This window comes from Culex quinquefasciatus, chromosome 3 (assembly GCF_015732765.1).
Source record: "Culex quinquefasciatus strain JHB chromosome 3, VPISU_Cqui_1.0_pri_paternal, whole genome shotgun sequence".
In the NCBI taxonomy this organism is placed as follows: domain Eukaryota; kingdom Metazoa; phylum Arthropoda; class Insecta; order Diptera; family Culicidae; genus Culex; species Culex quinquefasciatus.
In genome coordinates, this window is record NC_051863.1 from 173,783,639 (window position 1) to 173,805,324 (window position 21,686).

At 42.1% G+C, this 21,686-nt stretch overlaps 5 protein-coding genes across 5 annotated transcripts; 3 read left to right on the top strand and 2 right to left on the bottom strand.

Moving 5' to 3' along the window:
• The first annotated feature begins 362 nt into the window (after positions 1-362).
• Positions 363-1,367, top strand: LOC119769335 (speckle-type POZ protein-like). Its single transcript, XM_038261353.1, has one exon. It carries the CDS (start codon positions 363-365, stop codon positions 1,365-1,367), a length of 1,005 nt encoding a protein of 334 aa, XP_038117281.1.
• Positions 1,368-1,401: 34 nt separating this feature from the next.
• Positions 1,402-3,707, bottom strand: LOC6044579 (U3 small nucleolar RNA-associated protein 4 homolog). The gene is given in 4 exon segments (XM_001862037.2): positions 1,402-2,056; positions 2,115-3,038; positions 3,041-3,405; positions 3,471-3,707. Coding segments are annotated over 4 exon segments (2,085 nt in total). The 5' UTR covers positions 3,641-3,707; the 3' UTR covers positions 1,402-1,430.
• Positions 3,708-12,294: 8,587 nt separating this feature from the next.
• Positions 12,295-14,024, top strand: LOC6044577 (ubiquitin-conjugating enzyme E2 C). Its single transcript, XM_001862035.2, has 2 exons — positions 12,295-12,793; positions 13,135-14,024. The coding sequence occupies exons 1-2, from the start codon at positions 12,693-12,695 to the stop codon at positions 13,562-13,564; spliced, it is 531 nt and encodes a 176-aa protein (XP_001862070.1). The 5' UTR covers positions 12,295-12,692; the 3' UTR covers positions 13,565-14,024.
• A 4,931-nt stretch (positions 14,025-18,955) lies between these two features.
• Positions 18,956-19,815, top strand: LOC6044585 (EKC/KEOPS complex subunit TP53RK). The gene has a single exon (XM_001862034.2). The coding sequence runs from the start codon at positions 19,078-19,080 to the stop codon at positions 19,777-19,779; it is 702 nt and encodes a 233-aa protein (XP_001862069.2). The 5' UTR covers positions 18,956-19,077; the 3' UTR covers positions 19,780-19,815.
• Positions 19,816-19,871: 56 nt separating this feature from the next.
• Positions 19,872-21,010, bottom strand: LOC6044576 (dehydrogenase/reductase SDR family member 4). Its single transcript, XM_001862033.2, has 3 exons — positions 20,773-21,010; positions 20,175-20,715; positions 19,872-20,122 (listed from the first exon to the last, which is right to left on the bottom strand). Exons 1-3 carry the CDS (start codon positions 20,889-20,891, stop codon positions 19,952-19,954), a joined length of 831 nt encoding a protein of 276 aa, XP_001862068.2. The 5' UTR covers positions 20,892-21,010; the 3' UTR covers positions 19,872-19,951.
• Between the last annotated feature and the right edge of the window lie 676 nt (positions 21,011-21,686).

Sequence of the window (21,686 nt, forward strand, 5' to 3'; positions counted from 1 at the left end):
TTATTCTTCCCGTACATGATCGCGTACGCGTTTAGCGACCTACGATTTGACTCCATGTAGGTACCACACACACAAACACACTATCTGTTTTCTCAGACTGGTTAGCTCGTTTACTTAATTGGGTCATCGCTTAACTACGTAGTTTGGAAATGGCGGTCACGTGCAAACTGTTTCATTTTGTTGTGAGTCTAAAGATAATGCCAAAAGAAGATCGCACAATGCTTAACTGCGCAGTGTATGAACGACCCCATCAGGATATTTGTTTACTTACACGATCCTCAACGGACATATTTGATGTGCCAAAGTTGTGATCATCATTTTCTACCAGATCGATCAAAGTAACCTGCTTGAATTTCGCAACGATGGCCGAGTCCTGCAGCACCGAGATCGAGTCAACGATCCTTCTTCACTCGTGGACCGTCAAGAATTTTTCAAACCTTCGTCCCGACATGATGCTGCGATCTACGGTATTTTCCGGAGTGTCGACCTACACGGCCAATCCGGTTTCCTGGTACTATGAGCTAAACCCTTCAAAAAGTGTTCAAGGAGTAGGTGACTGTATGATGATTGAGGCGTATGCCGTATCGACGCACGTCCCGCGATCGCGTCTTCACGCGGAGATTATCCTGGAATGTAACAGCGGCAACATTACCAATCCTAAGTGTTCGGGAACGATCGAGGCTGGTGCTCAGATTGGAGGTAGTATGAGATTGCTCCGAACGAGCGTCAACTCTTACCTGGTGAAAGATGGCACTCTGACGCTGGGATTCAAGCTGACGCTGTTCGAAGAGATCCGGGACGGAATCCCGCAACAACGGCTTGCCTTTCTGCCAGATGTGCTGCTGTTGGACCACTACGCGGCACTTCTTGCCTGCGACAAGTTCAGCGACGTGACGTTCGTCATCGGCGAAGAACGCTTCTGCGCCCACAAGGCCATCCTGGCTGTTCGCAGCCCGGTGTTTGCCGCCATGTTCGATCACGACATGCAGGAGTCGAAGGAGAATACGGTCAAGATCACGGACATACGGCCGGAAGTGTTCCGGGAGGCGCTGCGGTTTATCTACACGGGTTCGGCGGAGAAAATTGAACTGCTTGCCGATGAACTGTTGATTGCTGCGGAAAAGTACGCCCTGGACAACCTCAAAAGGATGTGCGAGGATCACCTTGCGATGGTGCTAACGGTTGAGTTGTCCACAGAAATGCTTCGTTTGGCGGATACGTACAACGCCAACCAACTGAAGCAGCAGACCATCGACTTTATTTCTGCAAACTTGAAGGAGATGAAACCTGCCGACTGGAAGAGCCTCATTGCGGCTAATGTGGACGTGGCCGCCGAAATGATTGCCAAAATGGCCGTAACAAAGTAAGGGAATTCTTCAATATATATGAAACTTCTAAACATTCTCAATAAAGCAACACTCTGTTTTATTTTACGCCGTTCCGAAAATCTTCCGCCGGAACGCCGGCGGCAAGTGCTCCACCATCGAGAGCGGGTTCGCCTCCACGACCAGCAGCTCGTCCTGTCCGAGCCAGCGCGTGTCCACCAGCCGGGTGTACTTCTTGAGCACCTGCATGCTGTACTTTTTCCGCGGAACAGCGTCCTCCTCATCCGCCTTTCCCCCGCATGTCCTTCGCTTGCGCTCCGTCTGCCCCCCGGTGTCGTCATCCTCCTCGAACTGCAACACCAGCAGGTCCGAATCGTGCTGCAGAATCATCACGTCGTCGTTGCGCGGATCAAACACGATCCCCCGCACCGGCTGCCCGATCGATCCGCCCAGCTTGTCCAGCTTCAGGTAGGAGGAGAACGTGAACCGATACTCGCCAAAGTCATACTGGAAGATTTTGTGGTCGGGAAAGACCGCGGCCAGCACCGGCGAGTTGGGCTGCATGGCGATCGCCGTCGGGGGGAATTTGTACCGGGGCAGCGTGCTCAGGCGCTTCCATTTGCCGCCGAACTTTTCGCGCTTGAACACGACCACGGCGCAGCACAGGCTGGCGCACGCGAGAAAGTTTCCGTCCCGGCTGATGGCCACCAGGTGGACCTTGTCCGTGAACCCTGCAAGAATGAAAAGGGTTAAATTTGACTGAATTACAGATGCTCGGGCAGCTCTCACACTTCCCCGCTTCGATCGTCTGCTTGTGGTCAAAGTCGTCCTCCTCGTTGAACGCAAAGTACTCGATCACTCCGCCGCTCTTGAACAGGAACACCCCTCTCGAGTCCGGCGTAAACTCAACCCGCTGGCACGGCTCAAACTGCTCCGGCACGGCCCTCATTGGCACCAGCTTCGAGTTGTCACCATCGGCTTGGTAGTCGAACCGGTACAACCGAGCCGTTGTTTCGCTCGAGTAAATGACCCACCGACCGTCGGGTGACATTCCGGCCGCGACGATGTGCTCGTCCTGTTTGCTGCGAATCTGCAGAACCTTGCGCGTTTCGACGGCGGCCGCCGAGCTGAGCGTCCACACCTCCAGGTAGTTGACGTACTTGAGCAGGACCATGCGAGCTCCCTCAACCAAAACGGTGCTCGGAGCATCCAAAAACGGCAGATATTTGTCCACGACCATCGGAGGGAACGAACTGATGATCAGCGTTCCGTCCACGCCACCGGAAAGCAACTTCCCATGGAACATGGTCAGCGTCTTGATGTCGTGGGTGTGATAGCGACGTTGCATCGTTCGCACGAAGCTGTCCACCTTTTCGTTTCCCTTCGTAACCTCAACCCGTTGGTAGATCCGGATGATTGGCTCCACTCCACTCACGTACAAGAACTTTTCCTGCTCGTCAATCGTCAATCCGAGAATGTCCGCCTTCGATACCTGAATCGTATCGATCACCGTGCCAAGATTCCCATCGAAGAACATGATCTTCCCCCGCGAATCCCCCGAAACGATCGTAAAGTCCTTTAACACCTGCACGTCCCAAACAACAGTCTCCTTGTTTCGCTCCGCCCGACCCGTGGTCATCTTGTGAATCGCGTGACCCTTCCTCACGTTCCACACGCGAACCGCATCCACCGATCCGGACACCAAAAAGTCCCGCTATGATCGAACCGCAAGCAAACCACCCGACCTTCCTGCTTGTCCAGAATCCGCTCGTAGGCAACCTCCTCCCCCTCCACGCTATAAACGTTAATGTAACCCCCCTCCGTCCCAACGGCCAACCGACGCTCATCCCGGCTAACGTCCAAGCACCACGCGGCATTCCCCGTCAGCAGGACCGTATTCCGCACGCTCAACCCGTGCGCCAAATCCCACTCGATCAGTTTGCCGGCCAACCCCACCGAGAACAACCGATCCCCAACCCAAGCAAGCCCCTCGATGGACACCTTCTCGCCGCCGGGGTTGGACTTTTCCAGGAAGGGAGCGGCCCCGGCCAGATTCCAGATTTCGATGGTGCCGTCGTCTCTGGAATTGTAGTTTAGTATTTAAATCAACTTGAACAAGCATTTAAAATTTCTGAAGACACTAACCTCGAGAGCGCGAGCCGGCTGCTCGGCTTGTTCACCGCCAGGCAGTTGATGCCCCGGGGCAGCAGGTTGTAGAACTGGGCATGGTGCAGCTTGCACTGACCCGGCTTCGGCTTGGACACCATTAACGACGCAATTTTAGCAACAAAAAATCTCACAGAATATTCACACATCCAACGGGGATGAAGCGCGCACGTGAAACGAGTCGAGATTTGAAATGAAAAGGTAAATAAACAAGCATGTGCGGGTTGCGCGGTTTGACAGGGAAACCCTTCAGAAACGTCATTATCACGAATGTTGATTAAAATTTACACGTTTACAGAGATTGGCTCTAAATTTAGTTTGAATGTAGTCGAAAATTATTTAGTAATCAAATCTGCAACATGCACCCTTAAGGGGTCGTGCATTTTTTGGAGAATTTTTGACCCCCCCTCCCCCCTCATGGTTTTTCGTGGTTTCACGCCAACCCCCCCCCCCCTATATGGCCACGTGGCTTTTTCCTCTCAGGTGAAAAATCTTTTAAAAAAAACAAAATAAGTATAGATTTCAAAAATGTTTATCCACAAATGATGTACCGTCAGTGGTGGTGACTTTTGGTCAAAAAACGATATAAGGCTTTCTAGTCAGAAATTTACCAATACATTCAAAGTATGTTTACATGACAGCTGGACGTTTGTTTGCATCAGGTTTCCTATCTCTTTCTAGCAAAAAAATTTTGTCAGACGACTTCTAGCTGGTTTTTTTTGACTGACTGCCCGATATGTCAGCCAACATACTTCGCAGGGCTGTGACAGCTACAGCTCGATCTTTGTTTGCATCAGGACACTGTGACGAGGAGTTAGCCATGTTTGAGTTAAATTATATTTTTTTCACTGGGCCTAGAAAGCCTTATTACTGTTGTTATTTTAACACAATAAAAACATTTCAAATTATATCGAAATAAATATTGTTGGGGAATGCTCCTGAATTTATCAACATTTTCCCAGAATATGGCTAGGATAATCACACCGTTCATAAATGCCAATCGTTTTAAAATTAACTCAAACTCACCCTTTAGAGGGGGTGACATTGGGTCAAACAGAAAACATTTTAATTTGTGTAGGTGCTGTAACACAATTAAAACCAATTTAATAATATATAAAAAAAAACAGAAATTCACTTAAAAGTGTGAAAAAAGTATGATATCACAAAGTTTAAGGTAAATAATAACAGTATAACAATTTATTGAAATGGTACAGAAAGTAAAAAATACTCTCAACAAAACAAGCAACTTAGTAAAACATATGTATTCAAAATTATGGAATTGCAGTGCAATTAATTGCATCCAGAATAAATATGCTTTAAGAATTAAAGCTTTTTTGATATATAAACAGCATTCATGATTTAATCTAAATGCGCTTTAAAATATTTCCTTGAAATCGAAATTAATTAAATAGAAAATTTTTGTTTCAGGAAAAAAATATTTTCATTTTATTTTAAGGAAAATATCTAGTTATGAAAGCTCCTAGTTAATATTCATTTTATTCCAAACATTCATAAAAATCCAAACTAAAGTAACTTTTCTTTTTAATAAGCATGATTGATTCCAATGATTCAGTGTGTCCAAAAAAGTCGAGCTGTTTAATTTTTTTCTCCATACAAGAATCAGAGACAGGGACAAACATTCAATATTACGACCTTTTGAAATGTTAGTCTTATTTTTTTTTTTGAAAATATTGATTTCGAAAAGATCGGAAAATTTCACGAAAGTTTTATTTATAAACATTGAAAATTGCACCATTAGTTGCTGAGATATCGACATAAGAAAATTATGGGCTGATTGGGTAGTAAACATCCATTTTTCTGTTTTAAAATCTTTGCATGGCAATATCTTATTTTTTTTCAAAATTAGGCAATCATGGGAACTATTTTTTTTTTAAATTAATAACTGCAACTAATTTAAAAAAAAAGTTACCTAAAAATAGCTATAACTTGAAAACGGTGCACTTTATGAAAATTTCACTAATGTACTTTTAGATTGCAAATTCGATTTTACATCGAAAAATAAAATTGAAATTAAGTTGCGGCCAATACTTCGATTTTTTTTAATCAGTATTGATTCAAAAATTCATAACTCAAACAACGATCTTTTGCCGGTTCTGAAAATTTCTGAATAGTTGGCAAAATAAAAAAAAAGTGTTTTTTTGCAAATCATGTTTTAGTGACAAAAATTGAAATTAAAAATCAGCAAAGTAAATAACCATTTATCATTTTTTTCAGTGTAGTCCTTAGCCATACCTACAACTTTGCCGAAGACACCAAATCGACCAAAAATTTCTTCAAAAGATTTTTTTTAATTTTCATTGCTGCCAAATTTGTATGGAAAACTATAAGGACAAACTAATGATGCAAAATGGCTTGGGCACCAAAAAAGGTTTCAGACGGATTAAAAAAATCAAAAAAATAAAATTTAAGAATAAAGACCGATTTTGTATAGAATTGCTCGAAATAGATTTCGTGTCTTTGGAAAAGTTGTAGACAACGCGCTAAAAATCATTCTTTTAGTCATGGACATCCAAATTGTTTAAGTCTTACTCTTACTTTAAATTGAATTTTGCTATCGACTACGTGTTTTGATAAATTTAAAAAAGATTAAGCTAAAATTTGTAATTTATTTTACATTTTTTCAGTTGTTTGGCAATTATTTACGATTTAAGATTTTTGATCCAACTTTTGGTTGGAGATATTACCTAAAAATAAATACAAAAAAAAATTAAATAAGTTGATTTTTCAATCTTTTCAATATCTTTGAAATTATTAACACTGGGACGCCCAACGCATGTCCCACGGATGCCAAAGCCTCCCTAAAACGTTGGAACGGTAACTTCAACTCACAGGTTTTCGGGCTCGTCTCTGCGGATTTTCGAGCGATTTTTTATTACTAGAGCAAACAAAAGTTGGAACGACGTTTTTGATCCATAAATTACAGATTTGATCATATCAAGTTCTGGAAAGTTTAAGGATCATCTAGACATCCTTATAATTCACTCAAAAAAAAATGTCCCGGTTGGTTGAGTTATGCCCGAGAACCAGCGAGTTGAAAGTACCGTTCCATCTTTTTTAATGAATTTTATTTATGTTGATCTTGACGGCATTGTATTGAAATTTATTTCACAAATTGATATCGGCATTTGAAAATTAAGTGACTCTTTAAAACTTAAATTATTTTAATGTGTCTATATATTTGAGTGGTTTTATCTCAAATATGAAGTTGAGGGTAAAGTATATTTTCTCAGCTTAAAGAAAAACTAATATTTTCAGGAAAGGGCACCTAAGGCCCCTATTTTTTTAATCTTCAAATTAATTGAGAAACAAAAACAATGTTTGCTTGAAGCTCGTTTTTTTTCTTTAAAAATCTAAAATGTTTGCCCATAAGGCTTTCTAGGCCCAGTGAAAAAAATATAATTTAACCCAAAAATAACGAACTCCTCGTCACAGTGTCCTGATGCAAACAATGATCGAGCTGTATCTGTCACAGCCCTGTGAGGTATGTTGGCTGACATATCGGGCAGCCAGTCAAAAAAAACCAGCTAGAAGTCTCCTGACAAAAAACTTTTGCTAGAAAGAGATAGGTAACCTGATGCAAACAAACGTCCAGCTGTCACGTAAACTTACTTTGATTGTGTTGGTAAATTTGTGACAAGAAAGCCTTATGTTTCTCTTTGGCTCAAGGGATGGTCCCTATTAACATAAAAAAAAAAACTAAAAAAAATATCTACAACTTTGACGATGGATAGTAATTACTTTAAACGTGTATTTTATGAAATGTTATGTAATATAACAATCCGAATTGTGTAACCCATGAAATAAGGAATATATTTCAGACCAAAATATTCATCAAATTTTTTGGTGAATCTTAAAGTATGTATCGTTCGTTTTTCCGTTACTGTTTTTTTTATGTTAGACGTTTCACTTGCAAATGAGGTAGTGAAACTGAAATTTTGCACGATAATCCTGAAATTGGGGTTTTTAGTTTCTTTGACCTTAAAAAATATTGCATGAGAGAGGAAATACAAGATATCTTGAGTTTGTTTTAAGTGTCAAAAGGAAATCTTTCGATTAAGATTCTTCGATCACTTATAGGACCAGTTACGGTAATTAGCTAAGATCTGAGATTTTGAAATTTTTTTTTGTCGCGGAGAATCATTTGTAGACACTTAATTTATAATACATATTTAGTTTTTTGCCTTGTTACGAAAATCTTATAAAAAATTGTCAGCAATATTTATTTTTTAAGTTGTTCCAAAATAGAACTATCGAAGACTACATCTACTTTCAATGCAAATTTGAAAGCACATTTTTAGCTACTTGATACCATCAACAAAAAAATGAAATTGTGTTTGCATTTTGGTACGCATTTGTTAGGGTATATTAACTTTGGATACTGTCACTTTATTTTTTAACAGCTTTTAAACTTTTGCAAAACGTAGTTACATGAGTATGTCACGCTCCATACAAAAAATTTAAAATTTGTTACGAGTAGGGGGAGTAGAGATCTTAAATAGGGAGACTGGTCGAAGTGAATTTGACGTACCCAAACAGACATGAGTTTGACGTATCCAAACGAGCATTTGCCTTTACGCCCAGCAAAACTTATCAGTTATGCCAAGCTCAAAACATACATTGCCAGATCGATTTAGCCAGCTTAGACCAGTCTCCCTATTTAGGGTCTCTAGGGGGGAGGGGGTCTAAAAATCTGATTATTTGCGTTACGTAATAAAAGAACGCTTTCTTAAATTTTCTGGCCAGTTGCTGTGAAGTTCACGGAAAGGCAGCATTAGTCTTAAAAGACTAATTTTTAGTCTTTTTTGAAGTTATGTCATGGACGTCAGAATTAAGCCTAAAATTTAGGCTTTTCTAAGCCTAAATTTTAGGCCTTTTTTTAGAACTTAGAGCAAAACTTAGAAAAAGACTAAATTTAATGCTTTTCTGTACTATAAACTGTGGTTCACGATTTGACATGAATTTACCATGGCACCTCAGACTAATCTCTTTTTATTTCTCGATACTCGATATCGAGAGACCCGTAATCTTCGCAACAGGCTGCGAAAAGCAAGGAAACGTTTCCTTAAACATCCAACGGAAATGCTGGGCAGGGAGTTGGCGGATCGAGAGTTGCACTACGAGATGAGCTTAGAAGCTGCCTTCCGAGGATACATCAGTGGCATCGAATCGAACCTGAAGCGTGAGCCAAAATCCTTCTGGGCATTCGTGAAGAAGCGGAAGCAAGACAAAGGGATTCCGCAGGACATGGTGTATCGTGACTCAAGCGCCTCAACGCCAGACGATTCTGTACAACTGTTTGCAGATTTTTTCAAAACCGTTTACAGCGCCAATCAACCTACAACCAGCAACGAGTCCCTGGACAAGATCCTGCCGCACGAGTTACACATGCCCTTGGTGTGTCTCACGGAGGAAGACGTGCGCAAGGTCTTGGCCTCTACCGACGCCTCCAAAGGACCTGGCCCGGACTGTATCCTCCGTCCATTGTAAAGCAGTGCGCAGCTACACTAGCAAACCCGCTCGCCATTATCTTCAACCGCTCCCTCGAATCGGGTGTGTTCCCTGCTAAATGGAAGGTAGCTTCGATCACGCCAATTCACAAGTCCGGGAACGTGCACAACGTGGAAAATTATCGTTCGATCTCCACCCAAAGTGTTCGAGAAAATTGTGCATGAGTTTTTATCCCGTGCCGTGCAACCAATAATATCTGCCTGTCAGCATGGTTTCATGGCCAAGAGATCTACGACAACGAACCTGATGACCTTTGTCACCGACGTCTTAAGGAGTATGGAGAGTCGCTGCCAGGTGGATGCTGTCTATGTGGATTTTGCGAAGGCGTTCGATAGAGTGCCGCACCAGCTTGCCGTTGAAAAACTGCGAAGGCTTGGACTCCCTGAATGGATCACGACTTGGCTGCACTCGTACCTAACTTCTCGTTCAGCCTACGTTAAACTCGGTGGCTCGAAGTCTGGGTTGTTCATGATCCCGTCTGGTGTCCCGCAGGGTAGTCATCTGGGCCCACTAATTTTTCTTCTGTTTATCGACGATCTCTGCCACTGGATCAAGAACGACAAGGTCTTGTACGCTGATGACTTGAAGTTCTATCGCACAATTACTTCACCGCTCGATTGCCTGGCTCTCCAAAGTGACATTGATTCGCTCATGAGGTGGTGCGATCAAAACGGGATGGAGGCCAACGCAAAAAAGTGTCAAGTAATTACATTCGACCGTAAGCTGCGCCCAATCACGCACGCATACATGATGGGAATATCCTTGCTAGACCGGGTGTGTTCTGTTAAGGATCTTGGCGTTACTCTTGACAGAAAGATGACTTTCAACGAGCATATCACTTCCGTCACGCCTAAGGCGTTTGCTACAATTGGTTTCATCCGAAGAAATACGACTGCCTTCAAAGACATCCACGCTCTAAAGGCTCTGTACAGTGCCCTAGTCAGAAGCCAGTTGGAGTATGCTGCCCATGTGTGGGCACCATATCACAATGTTCACATCGCCAGGTTGGAGAGGGTGCAACGCGCGTTTGTGCGACTAGCATTACGCACGCTGCCGTGGAGGAATCCGCCGGAGCAGACATCAATCGAGGATCGCCGTCGTCTGTTGGGGCTGGACACGCTGTTGAAGAGGAGACAGAGGATGCAGCAGCTGTTCATCTTCGATCTTTTGACGAAAAGGCTGGACTGTCAAAAATTGTCTCAACTTCTGATCGTTTATGTTCCACCACGTAATCTTCGTCGAAATCCGTCTATGTTTCGTCTATCTGTGCACCATACTGTGTATGGACACAACCAACCATTTGATGTATGCTGTCGTTTGTTTAATGTAGTTTCTGACCGTTTTGTTTTAAATATGACGAAAGATAGTTTTAAGAAATTAATTAGCTGTTAGGAAACAGTCTGTTCAAGACGAAGATAAATAAATAAATAAATACTCACGCAAAATCCGCATAACACAAATCTGTGTAAAAATTTTACACAGGTTGTTGAACACTCAAAGTCAAAAGTATCCTTTTTTCAAGTTCACCCGTCGTCACCCTTTTAAAAGGGTATCGAAATTGTATTGATTTTGACATACCCTTTTGAAAGGATGACGCCGGGTGAACTTGAAAAAGGATAGAAAGTATCCTTTTGAGGGATACTTCTGATTTTGAGTGAACTTGTTCTAGTGTATGTGTGTGTGTGCAACCAACCAAACGGGACCACGCGGTCGCTTCTAACAAATTGAGTTGTTTCCATGTATTTTTAGATCTACATTCTATACATGCAAATAACTCGCATAGGCATTTGGAAGGTGTTAGCTCTGCCGAGCTTCGGTGACCCATTTCTACGCAGGCTAGCCGTGCCCGAGGTACCTCAGCTTGAATCGACAAGCCCCGCCCTGAAGAACGTTTGCATCAATCGAATTCTAACGTTATTTAGAACTTCCGGATCTTTGTCAAATAGACAAAGACCCAGCGCGTATTTAGTGTGCAGATTTTTTAATTTTTTTTTATGGATCTCACCAAATTTCAGCTGACTTCAGATGTAGTTCCCCAACATAAATACACTCAACCCCCGGTGGTTGGTCACTTTTTCGTTTGACTTTTTTTTAGTTTGTACCCCGTTGGTTGGTCAATGTCAAACTAAAAAGTGACGAACTGTCACTTTTTACACGGCGCTCACGCACACGATCAAAACAAACGTTTGATAGTGTGTGTGAACTCCGTGTAAAAGGGGTGTCAAACTAAAAAGTGACCCCGTTCGTTTGACAACAGTTGGTGTCAAACCATCGGGGTTTGAGTGTAGCCAGCTCCTCCTCCCTTTCTTCTTTGTCGGTTGATGGACTTTCTGTTTCTTTCCTCCTGTTCCTCTTCTTGGCGCGTTTCCGCCACTTTCTTCTTTTTCTTCTTGAGCCCCACAAAAATCTTTATGCTCTTCCTTTTACTTCCGCACCATTCGGCCGGAACTAATCAGCACTCCAAAAATGACCCTCAGCCGTGCCCTCAGCTCTTCTCATTGAAACATAACCAAACTTCATTTGCAAAATTATTCTATCAAATTTAGCAAAACAACGAAGCAACAAACCACTTTTTCTCTTTTCCACTATTTTCACATCCCAAGTAACCAAACAGCACTAAAACGGGAAATTATTCAGCACTACCCAAGTAACCATCCAGCATTAATAGAAATCATAAATCAGCTGTAAAACGGCAAAGATTAAACAAATCAGCCACGGATACCCAAAAAAAGATTTTAGAATAAAAATGTAACGGATCGGATAGTTTTTCGGATAATAGTATTCGACCTTAAAGCGGTATACGCACTTCGAAAGGAACCGGTCAAGAAAAAGATCAAATGGGCAGCAGCGGCAGCGCAAGCAAGTCAGAGAGGGTGAAGAAAAGCCCCAAGAAATCGCTCCCTCTCCTTTGCTTTGCTGTTCGTAAAGCTGTTTCTTGACCCCTTTCCTTCCAATCTGCATACTAACCTTAAATCATTTGATACAAAAATAATGGTCTTATTAATACTTGTAAAATTATTTTATTTCGTCCTAATATCGCCCCACAGTCGTGAGACGAAGCTGGTATGCATGGGTTAGTTCATTTTCTAATAGAATTATCAATGCTGCAAGTTATCCGGATATCCGAAGTCTACTGACTTTACACTCTTTTGTGTTTTCATATATGAACCGAAAAATCCGAACAAGTGTGTAAAAATTAACAGAAAAATGTGTAACGCTAATTCTGAGTGTATTAGTTTTTGACAGCAGGAAAAACTCCGCCATATCTTTTATAATCAAGATACCTTGGCAGAACGTCAGTTGAAAAGGGAAGCTACCAGCAAAAAGTGAAATTCGTCATCTTGGAACGAAAAAGAACCGTTCTAAAACGCCATCAAAAGTTCCCGCAAGTGACATCAGCTCAGCGCAATCTGCAACCGTCGTCGTTGTCGCAGCCGATTCAAGTTCCGGAACCCGGAGGAAGTGCCGTGCCGTAGGAGGGAGTGCCATCTTCTGCTGCTACTGGAGCTTCTTCCTGCAAGTGGTGGACAAAGAAGAAGACGTGTGGGAAGAGTGAAGAGAGGAGACGCGGGACGAAACTGCTAGCAAAAGAAGAGGAGGGAAGCCATCGCCGTTTTTCGTGAGGCCATCGGATAATCGTTTTCCAGCTCGGTTTTTATTTTTTCTGTGGGAATGGCCCAGAACATCAATCCGGAACGGGCGGCCTCGTCGAACCCGTCCAAGCAGAATGACGAAACGCTGATAAACAACAACAACCACGCCGTTAGTAAAAGGTGAGTGTCCCGTTGGGATTTTTCGGTTTTTTTCGTGTTTAGTCCGTTGCGAGGTCGAATATTCTTTGCGGAAGGAAAAACAGAAAAAGAGCAAATTCTTCTGTTGAAGAAAGATGCCAGAAGCTTTTTAAAATTAGGGGAGAGCAGGGATTTTTTTGGTTTTGGATGAAACACCCTATTACACATAGCAAATTGAGTGTTTACTCATTTTTGGGTAGACTTGTTTACATCACGTCGAGCTTTTCTGAATCAACCCTGTACAAAATTTGGCACAAGCAAATTCTTCAAAATCGGTCGACATTCGATAAACCTCAACCTTATCGGTTCTTCTCATCCCGCAGACTCCAGAAGGAGCTGATGGCGCTGATGATGTCGTCGGAAAAGTCCATTTCGGCCTTCCCGGAGGGCGAGAACTTCTTCAAGTGGATCGGCACCATCTGCGGCCCCGAGGACACCGTGTACAAGGGCCAAAAGTACAAACTGCTGCTCGAGTTTCCCAACTCGTACCCGTACTCGGCGCCGAACGTCAAGTTCCTGACGCCGTGCTTCCACCCGAACGTGGACCTCAGCGGTTCCATCTGCCTGGACATCCTGAAGGACAAGTGGTCGGCGCTGTACGACGTGCGGACGATCCTGCTCTCGATCCAGTCGCTGCTCGGCGAACCGAACAATGACAGTCCGCTCAACTCGCAGGCGTCCCAGATGTGGCCCAACCAGGTCGAGTACAAAAAGTACCTGGACGACTTTTACGAGAAGCATAAAGAGGCCTAAAAGTGGGCGGAGTCTCGCGTAAGCAAGCAAACAAACAATAGCAAACCAATAAGGGAGGGAGGGAGGGGAAAAAAAAGGGGTTGAATGCGATGCAATGATGATGATGAACGAGAGCGCGAAAGAGCGAACAATTTAGTAGGAGGAAATTTAACCACGGGGACGAAACGACGACGACGCGCAACGTAGATTCCCTTGGCTCGACGATGTTCGCAGGTAATTTTTAGTTTTCATTTGAACAAGAAGCGTGAGACGGATTGAGGGGAAAGATTGGATCAACACCGTTCGATGGCTGGCGCGAATTCGTAATTCCGACAACTTTATATATTTATAGAAAAGCAAGTGACTAACCTTTTATTGTATGATTGACTCATGTACCACAGATCTGTTTTGATATAATTTATTCCATATAATTTAAACACAAACGCAGCGTGTTCTTCGTTTTTTGAGGCGTTTACGCACACAATATCCGTATTCTAAATTTTAACTAAATCACAAAAACCACAACCAGACATTCACGCAAGTTGAACAGAATCGTACCCTAAGTAAAACACTTTAAACATTCTCTAAAAAAGTAATTTGTAGCGTTGTAACTATTTCCACGTTATTTATTATGATTGACCTGCGCAGAGTATTCACGCAATGTATAGCTAATAACGGCGGTTTTCTTTCTGTGCGCGGATTAAAAACTACAACAACAATAGACTTTTCACCTGTGTTTACAAAGTTTACTTATTCCTCGTATACGCGAGTGCAGATGTGTAGATTGCATTAGAACAATAGCAGTAGCAGCATGCCACCACCATTGCTTATCGCAAAGCAATGGCAGTAGTGAGATTCACGTGGAGAGCTTATCGAGCGAATTAAGTTTAGTTTTGAATCGCAAGCACTATTTTCCGTTTACTCTTCTGAATCATTGTTTGTTTCTTTCCGTTTTTTTATTTAGGTATAATTTTGGTATTTGTAAAACGTATAAATAAATATCAAATATTCCACTGTAGAGCGATAAATTTGTAGAGGATTTAGTTACGATGACATTCCATGATTTTATAGACAAAGCTACCCGACTCCACACCTGGGTCAACACATTTTACATGCTCTAATCATCACTAGCGTGCCCAGGTCCTCAAGGAAGGTGGGGCAAAAATATTAGAGTTTTGAAAATTTCGTCGTTTATGGACACCCCCTGCCCAATTTTAGAACAAATTTCCGAGGATGGTGGGGCAACTGCCCCATGTTGCCCCACCCTGGGCACGCTAGTGCTAATCATCAAACCACCCATAAACCACCCCAAAGTTTCCTGAAACCTTACCTACATATAAAATTAAACCTCTTGGTATGAGAACAAACTTACATTTTTTGTAAATCTGTTTTCAGGGCATTAAAATATACATTTTCAACTTTTAACAAAACAAATTTCAAGACATATGGTTGTACCTTTGACGAGATACAGCTATTTGAAGTAAGCAGTTCCAAAAAAACGGGTGCCACGATATCTCAACATTATTTCGACCAAATCGGCTCAAAATTTTGGGGAAGACTCGCTAATACGGTTCCGTGTGCATGACGAAGGCCGATTTTTAAAAAGTTTATTTTAAAAAAAGTTATAAATACGCTAATACGGTTCCGTGTGCATGACGAAGGCCGATTTTTAAAAAGTTTATTTTAAAAAAAGTTATAAATATTGCAGGCCAAGGGTGCATGATCACTAGCGTGCCCAGGTCCTCAAGGAAGGTGGGGCAAAAATATTAGAGTTTTGAAAATTTCGTCGTTTATGGACACCCCCTGCCCAATTTTAGAACAAATTTCCGAGGATGGTGGGGCAACTGCCCCATGTTGCCCCACCCTGGGCACGCTAGTGTGCATGATACTGATGATACTCGTCGGTTGACACACCTAGGCGAGGAATATCCTGGAAGAGCCCAACTACATCCGTAGTGCTGTTTGGACAAAACAGCATGGCTCTGGTTCCTTGCAAGTGTCCTATTTTCTTACCTCCACGTTGGCTTGGTTTAGTCATCATGATGACAAGGTGTAACCTAGCTGGTGGCCTGTGGAAACGACTCGTAAACCTTTGACCAACGAGGGTCAGAGTAGAGCCGGCTAGAAGAAAGGGGCGCGACAATGTGGGAAAGGAAAGTAATTTGTGATTGTAGACGGTATTGTTTTGATTCGCAGTATGTTGAGTCAACTGCTGTGGATGTACCTGAAACATCGCACAACGGGGTTTCTCTTCTCTTCATTCTCAGCTACCACCTATCTTCTGTTTATTTTGTTTCACTGATTTTCTAACGCGGCTTCTGTTTACTATCCTCCATTTGATTTCGATTTTACTCATTTGATTCTCTTATTTCTCAACGCTTTTCCACTCTATTTTACCAATTGATGCTGCTGCAACAAACTGTCTGCTTTCCCTTAATTTGGCAGCGATGTCAATTTTGTTTATCATGTGTCTTTTCTTTATTTATCTATTTGAATAATTTCTCATCTTCCCTGTAAATTGCCCTCAATACAATCTAAGCTTGTTTGTTACCTCTTTTTTATTAACTATTGTTAATTTCTATATCTACTTCATAAATTACTATCTTCCTTTTACTATTGATTCTTTACATAGTATATTTCCTTCACTGTCCATTGTTTTGAAACTTCACCTTTTTCTTAAGCAAGTGAGGTTCGAGCCCTTACTCAATTTATGGAATGATTAAAGGATTAACACAAATATTACTATTGTACTTTTGAAAAACTTTTCTAAAATGCTTAGGACCAAAAATTGTAACAAAACACCGCGACAAAAGAAATAGCAACAGATAAACACGACTCAACAATAGGGGAGATTTCAGGAGAAAACAATACACAGTTAATAACAATAAGTTTTTGAATTCATACTAAAAATATAACAGTTTTTGCTTTAATGAAAGTTGATAGGCACACTATAAATGGATAGGCGCTTATACTTACATCAAACCCTACGCAATGTACCACCCCCGGCCGAGTTAAAATGCGTAACCGGAAAAGAAGGTGTGCATGCCTGGCACGAACACTCAAAGCGTGTTCTAGCGTGCTGCTCGTACTGACTCAGAGCAAGGGTGAGATGTAGGTGTAAGGGCAGTGCGTGTTCGTCGGGAACCTGGTGCATAAGATCGGTCAAGGCCCGTTCTTACACTGAAAATTGCGAATTGCGAATTTAAAAAAAAGTTATAAATATTTTTATGTTTTTCATATTAAAAATCGTCAGTTTTTGTATTTTTTTAAAAGCAAAATTTGAAAATCGGGCTTCGACATGCACACGGGATATGCCTTGGGAGTCCCAAATTTCAGCTAATTCTGCCCATCCCATCTCGAGATATCGTGGCACCTGTAAATCAACGCTGTGTTTAGGAAAAACGCTCACGCTTTGCCTCTACGATTTTTTTTTACAATTTAATGGTGCCATTCTATAGCAGAAAATGTGAAAATCATGCAAACAATTTAAAAAGTAATTGGAAACAAATGTCAAATTAGATAGGTAAATTGTAATGATATGAGGTGGTAGAATAGGCCAAATACTAACAAAAATAAACATAAACTAAACAAGATAAATACAAATTAAAATACTAAAAATGAAACAATAAAAACATAAAACAAGAGAAGTAATGTTTTTCTTCGAACGAAAGTTGCTCAAAATGCTTAGCTTAGAATGAGATCTCGTCAAACAAAAATTTAGCTTGATTATAAATTGGTAGATATTTCTATATCACTTCTGAAACATTCATCAAGATATTTCATGATTTCAGTGAGCTACAGACTACTGAAGTAAAATATTAGAAAGCGAATTGAATCTTGCAATGTGTTTTTCTGGAAACATAAAGTTCATGAACAAATGCAACTCGATGTACTAAATTAGTTAAAATTTCGGAGTGAGACTCGCAAGATACATCTCGTGTAGGAGTGTTTGTGTAAGAACATTCTATATTTTTTTTAATTGATTTATTTCAAATCAGCCTTTGTCGATGTTTGATAGATGAAACCCAAATCCTACCGGTCAGGATTCCCAATGAGATTTTTTACTCTTTGAAGGGAATCTGACTTTTCCAAGCCAGACGGGAATCCCATCACCTTCCGCTTACAGGAGCTTGGCAAATTGACAAATCTCCCAAATTTTGAATGTGGTTTTAGACCACGACAGTACTGATGTCTAGATAAAACCAATAATTGAATGAGATAAATAGGATAAAATAAAGTATAATAAATAACATTTTTGCAAATTGCTTTGTGAAACTGCTTACTTTTCATCACCAAAAATAACAGTACTTTAATACTTTTTGATACTGTTTTGGACTTTGACACGGTTTGACACTCATCTTATCGGCAAACAGCATTCAAGCGGGGAATCAAACGTTTCACTGAAAAATCAAATTCAAAGGGTGTTTTCCGGAATTGGGTACTAAAGCCCTATGTAAATTTTTATGTACAACGGTAAAAAACACGCTTAAAAAACATTTCTGATCACTTTTTTTCATTTTAATGCAAATTTTTTTTTGACTAGACAACATTTTTTCGATGGATTAACTATGGTCCCCTTGGAACGAGCTGTCAAGTAGGAGCTTTTCTGTCAAGAAGGACCGCGAGGTAATTTTTTCAAAATTGATTTAAAAATCCATTTTAAACTTTTTGTGGTCGTACTCGGGTCATTGTACTCAGAAAAATAAGCTTTAAACGCTGTAAACAATAATATCAGCAATCTAAGCCTTATTTTAGGACCCAAATGCAAGAAATGTATTCAACTCGTTGCAAAACTTGTTGCAACCACTACTATTTACAACAATATAATTTTAATATACTAGTGAGTTATAACGAATGAATATCTCAGTGGAATAAATCTAGCCAACCTTAGATCGAAGAGGGCCCTATTTTCCAAACTGAGATTGTTTTAAGTTGAATTCTTTGATTTTGCTTTGTTTCTGGAAAAGTAAAAAATTAACCAATAAAATTAAATTCCAGAGTTGTTCAAAAGTCTGATTTCGTAAACATAATTTCGTCTCCGACGTCAATCCGAGCTTCCGTGGCCGTGAGGTTACGGGTTTCGCCTTGTAAGCGGAAGGTGATGGGTTCGATTCCTGTCTGGCTCGGCAAAGTCAGATCCCTTTAAAGAGTAAATATGCTCACTGGGAATACTGACCGGTAGGGGATGGGTTTCGACTAGCGGCGGGCTGGGTTTCCAATCCCAGAGGTCGTGAGTTCGATTCTCGTACCGGGATGATGAAGATTTAAAAAAAAACTCCCGAAAATGACCATTTCTTTTCAGTACACCGTCATTTCTGCTCGACAGACGAACATGCAACGTCGACTGAAGTTTTCTATGGGGAAAGCACCCGCTCCACACTCTACCCAAAATTGAGTACAAAAAGGTGACAGTTCCAATTTAAATAAACAGTCGTCACGATCAATTTGCGTTGATTAAAAACACTAACACCGGTGCCCGGTGACTTGTCGGATGACCAAAATTGCCGATTAAGCAAGTTCCGGAGATCTACAAAATGGCAGCGGACGAACCCGAGCCGACGAGTGGCCAGACTCTGCTAAAGCAGGGTGCCGAGGGTAAGCTGTACATTGGTCAGCACGGCGGCGTACGGTGTTTGGTCAAGGAACGGTTTTCCAAGAAGTACCGCCATCCGGATTTGGACGTTCAGCTGACTCGGCAGCGGATCAAGGCAGAGCAGAAGGCGTTCGAACGATGCAAGGCTGCCGGAGTGGCCACACCGAAGCTGCTGGGTGTTGATATGAACGGGAGGAAGATTTACATGGAGTATTTGGAAGAGGCGAAGACGGCAAAGCAGTTGGTGGATGAAACGGTTTTGAAGGGGGACGGGAAGGCGGCCATTGCCCAGCTGGCGGCGGAGGTTGGCCGCGTGGTTGGGACGCTGCACGGCCATAACATTATTCATGGGGATTTAACTACGTCCAACATGCTGCTGGATCCGGTCGAGGGCGCGGAACTTCCCTACCGGCTGGTTATGATTGACTTTGGGCTGTCTTACCATTCGATGAACGTCGAGGACATGGGAGTCGATTTGTACGTGCTGGAGAGAGCGTTGCTCAGTGCTCACAGCGAGGTTCCGGAGTTTTTCGAGCTGGTTCTGGACAGCTACAGGCAGCACAACAAGTTCAAGCTGGCGGAAACCATTGCCAAGTATGAGGAGGTTCGCGCCCGAGGACGCAAGAGGACCATGATTGGTTGAGTTTTCTAAGTTTTTTCCCCTAATATTTTTTTTTTTCACCACGAAGCGCTTAAAACTACCAGTTGAATTTTCTACTTAAAATAAAACGAAAATTTCGTTCCAAAGATTAAACAACAAGCCCTTTATTTCCCTGATTACCCAAAAACTGAACAAAGATCGAACTCCACATTCTTTACAGTCGCGAACTCATGCCTCCGGAAGCGACAATCGTCTCGCCGGTAATGTAGCTGGCGTCCTCCGAGACCAGGAAGGCACAAACGCCAGCGATCTCCTTTGGTTCGGCGAAACGATTCATCGGAATCTTCTCCAACGCCGTTGCCCGAGCGGTTTCCGAATCCTGAAGCTGTTTAAAGTTTGTTAGTGTTAGGACATCTAATAACAAGTAATCTACTCACAGCGGCCGCAAACTTGGTCCTCACAATGCCCGGCGCAATACAATTAACCCGGATGTTTTCCGGGGCCAGATCCTGACTGGCGGCCTTGGTCAGTCCAAACAGGGCCGTCTTACTGACCGAGTAAGCCCCGAGCAGCGAAAACGGTTGAAATCCGGCAATCGAGGACACGAACACAATGCTACCGCCCGACTTCCGCTGCCGAATGAGCGGAAGTGCCTCCTTGGCCAGCAGGAACGAGCACTTTACGTTCACGTCGAAGATTTTGTCCCACGCTTCTTCGCTCGCGTCCAACACGGCTCCGACTTCCGGGTTCACCGCAGCGTTCGACACCAGAATATCGATTCCACCGTACTGCTTCACGGCGGTCTCAAACAGGGCCTTCCGGTCGGCAGCATTCGCAACATGGCACTTGACTCCGGTCACGTCCAGTCCGGCCGATTTCAGTTGGTCCACCGCCTTCTTCACGTTCTGCTCCTTGCGACTGCTGACCACCACTTTCGCTCCCTCCCTGCCGAGACGTTCCGCAATGGCGAAGCCGATTCTGCAAGAAGAAATCTTATCAGCAAACTCCCAATCACACACTGCCATAGTTACCTACCCATCGGTTGAAGCGGTCACGACGGCCACTTTCCCCTGGAGTCTGGACGGATTCACATTGCTGCACAAGTTCCGACTGCCCATTGTGATGATCGCTGACTGGGTAATTGCTCGTAACATCACAGAACTGCTTTAATGATTTTGAGAGTTTTAATTACACTGAGCCGAGCAGCGATTGTTGTTATCGTTCGTTCCAGGTGAACTTTGGAACTTGAGCGGAGCTGCTAAGTCACTTTCGTTACAGATGACAAGAAGTGCTTATTGAGCTTTTTTACCGGTGAGCTTTTACAGTTTGCTACAGAATTAAACTAAAAAAAAATATTTAAAAAAAAATCAAACATGTTTGATTTTTAAAATAAAAAAATACATTTCCTAAAATTTTGTAAATTTTCCTTGAAACCGCACTATTCTAAACCTCACTGCACTGAAGCTCGAAGTTCGAAGTCGCTGAAATGTTGCGAGCGTTGTCAATGCCAACATAAAAAGCTCTGTTGAAACATTTCACACAGTTTGCTTCAAAAAGCTTTATCCTTGGAACGCATTGTGCTTTTACGACTTTTACTTTTGTTTTGAATCTCTCCATTACCTTACTAGCAGTTCTTTACGAAATCGGTCTTTTATTATTAATTTTAATTTTTGTATTTTTTAATCCGGCTGAACTTTTTTGGTCCCTTCGGTATGCCCAAAGAAGCCATTTTGTATCATTAGTTTGTCCCTATAATTTTCCATACAATTTTGGCAGCTGTCCATACAAAAATGATATAAACAAATTAAAAAATCTGTATCTTTTGAAGGAATTTTTTGATCGATTTGGTGTCCTCGGCAAAGTTGTAGATATGGAAGGACTACATTAAAAAAAAAGATACACGGTAAAAAAAATCTAGGTGATTTTTTATTTCCCCTTTTGCCACTAAA

What these genes read in the sequence shown, in the direction of transcription:
- LOC119769335 (XM_038261353.1), top strand. Translation starts at nt 363, where the DNA reads ATGGCCGAGTCCTGCAGCACCGAGATCGAGTCAACGATCCTTCTTCAC.
- LOC6044577 (XM_001862035.2), top strand. Translation starts at nt 12,693, where the DNA reads ATGGCCCAGAACATCAATCCGGAACGGGCGGCCTCGTCGAACCCGTCC. An exon ending in AACCACGCCGTTAGTAAAAG is followed by an intron (nt 12,794 to 13,134) that starts GTGAGTGTCCCG and finishes CTCATCCCGCAG; the next exon opens with ACTCCAGAAGGAGCTGATGG.
- LOC6044585 (XM_001862034.2), top strand. Translation starts at nt 19,078, where the DNA reads ATGGCAGCGGACGAACCCGAGCCGACGAGTGGCCAGACTCTGCTAAAG.
- LOC6044576 (XM_001862033.2), bottom strand. Translation starts at nt 20,891, where the DNA reads ATGTTACGAGCAATTACCCAGTCAGCGATCATCACAATGGGCAGTCGG. An exon ending in GTGACCGCTTCAACCGATGG is followed by an intron (nt 20,716 to 20,772) that starts GTAGGTAACTAT and finishes TTCTTCTTGCAG; the next exon opens with AATCGGCTTCGCCATTGCGG. An exon ending in GGACCAAGTTTGCGGCCGCT is followed by an intron (nt 20,123 to 20,174) that starts GTGAGTAGATTA and finishes AACTTTAAACAG; the next exon opens with CTTCAGGATTCGGAAACCGC.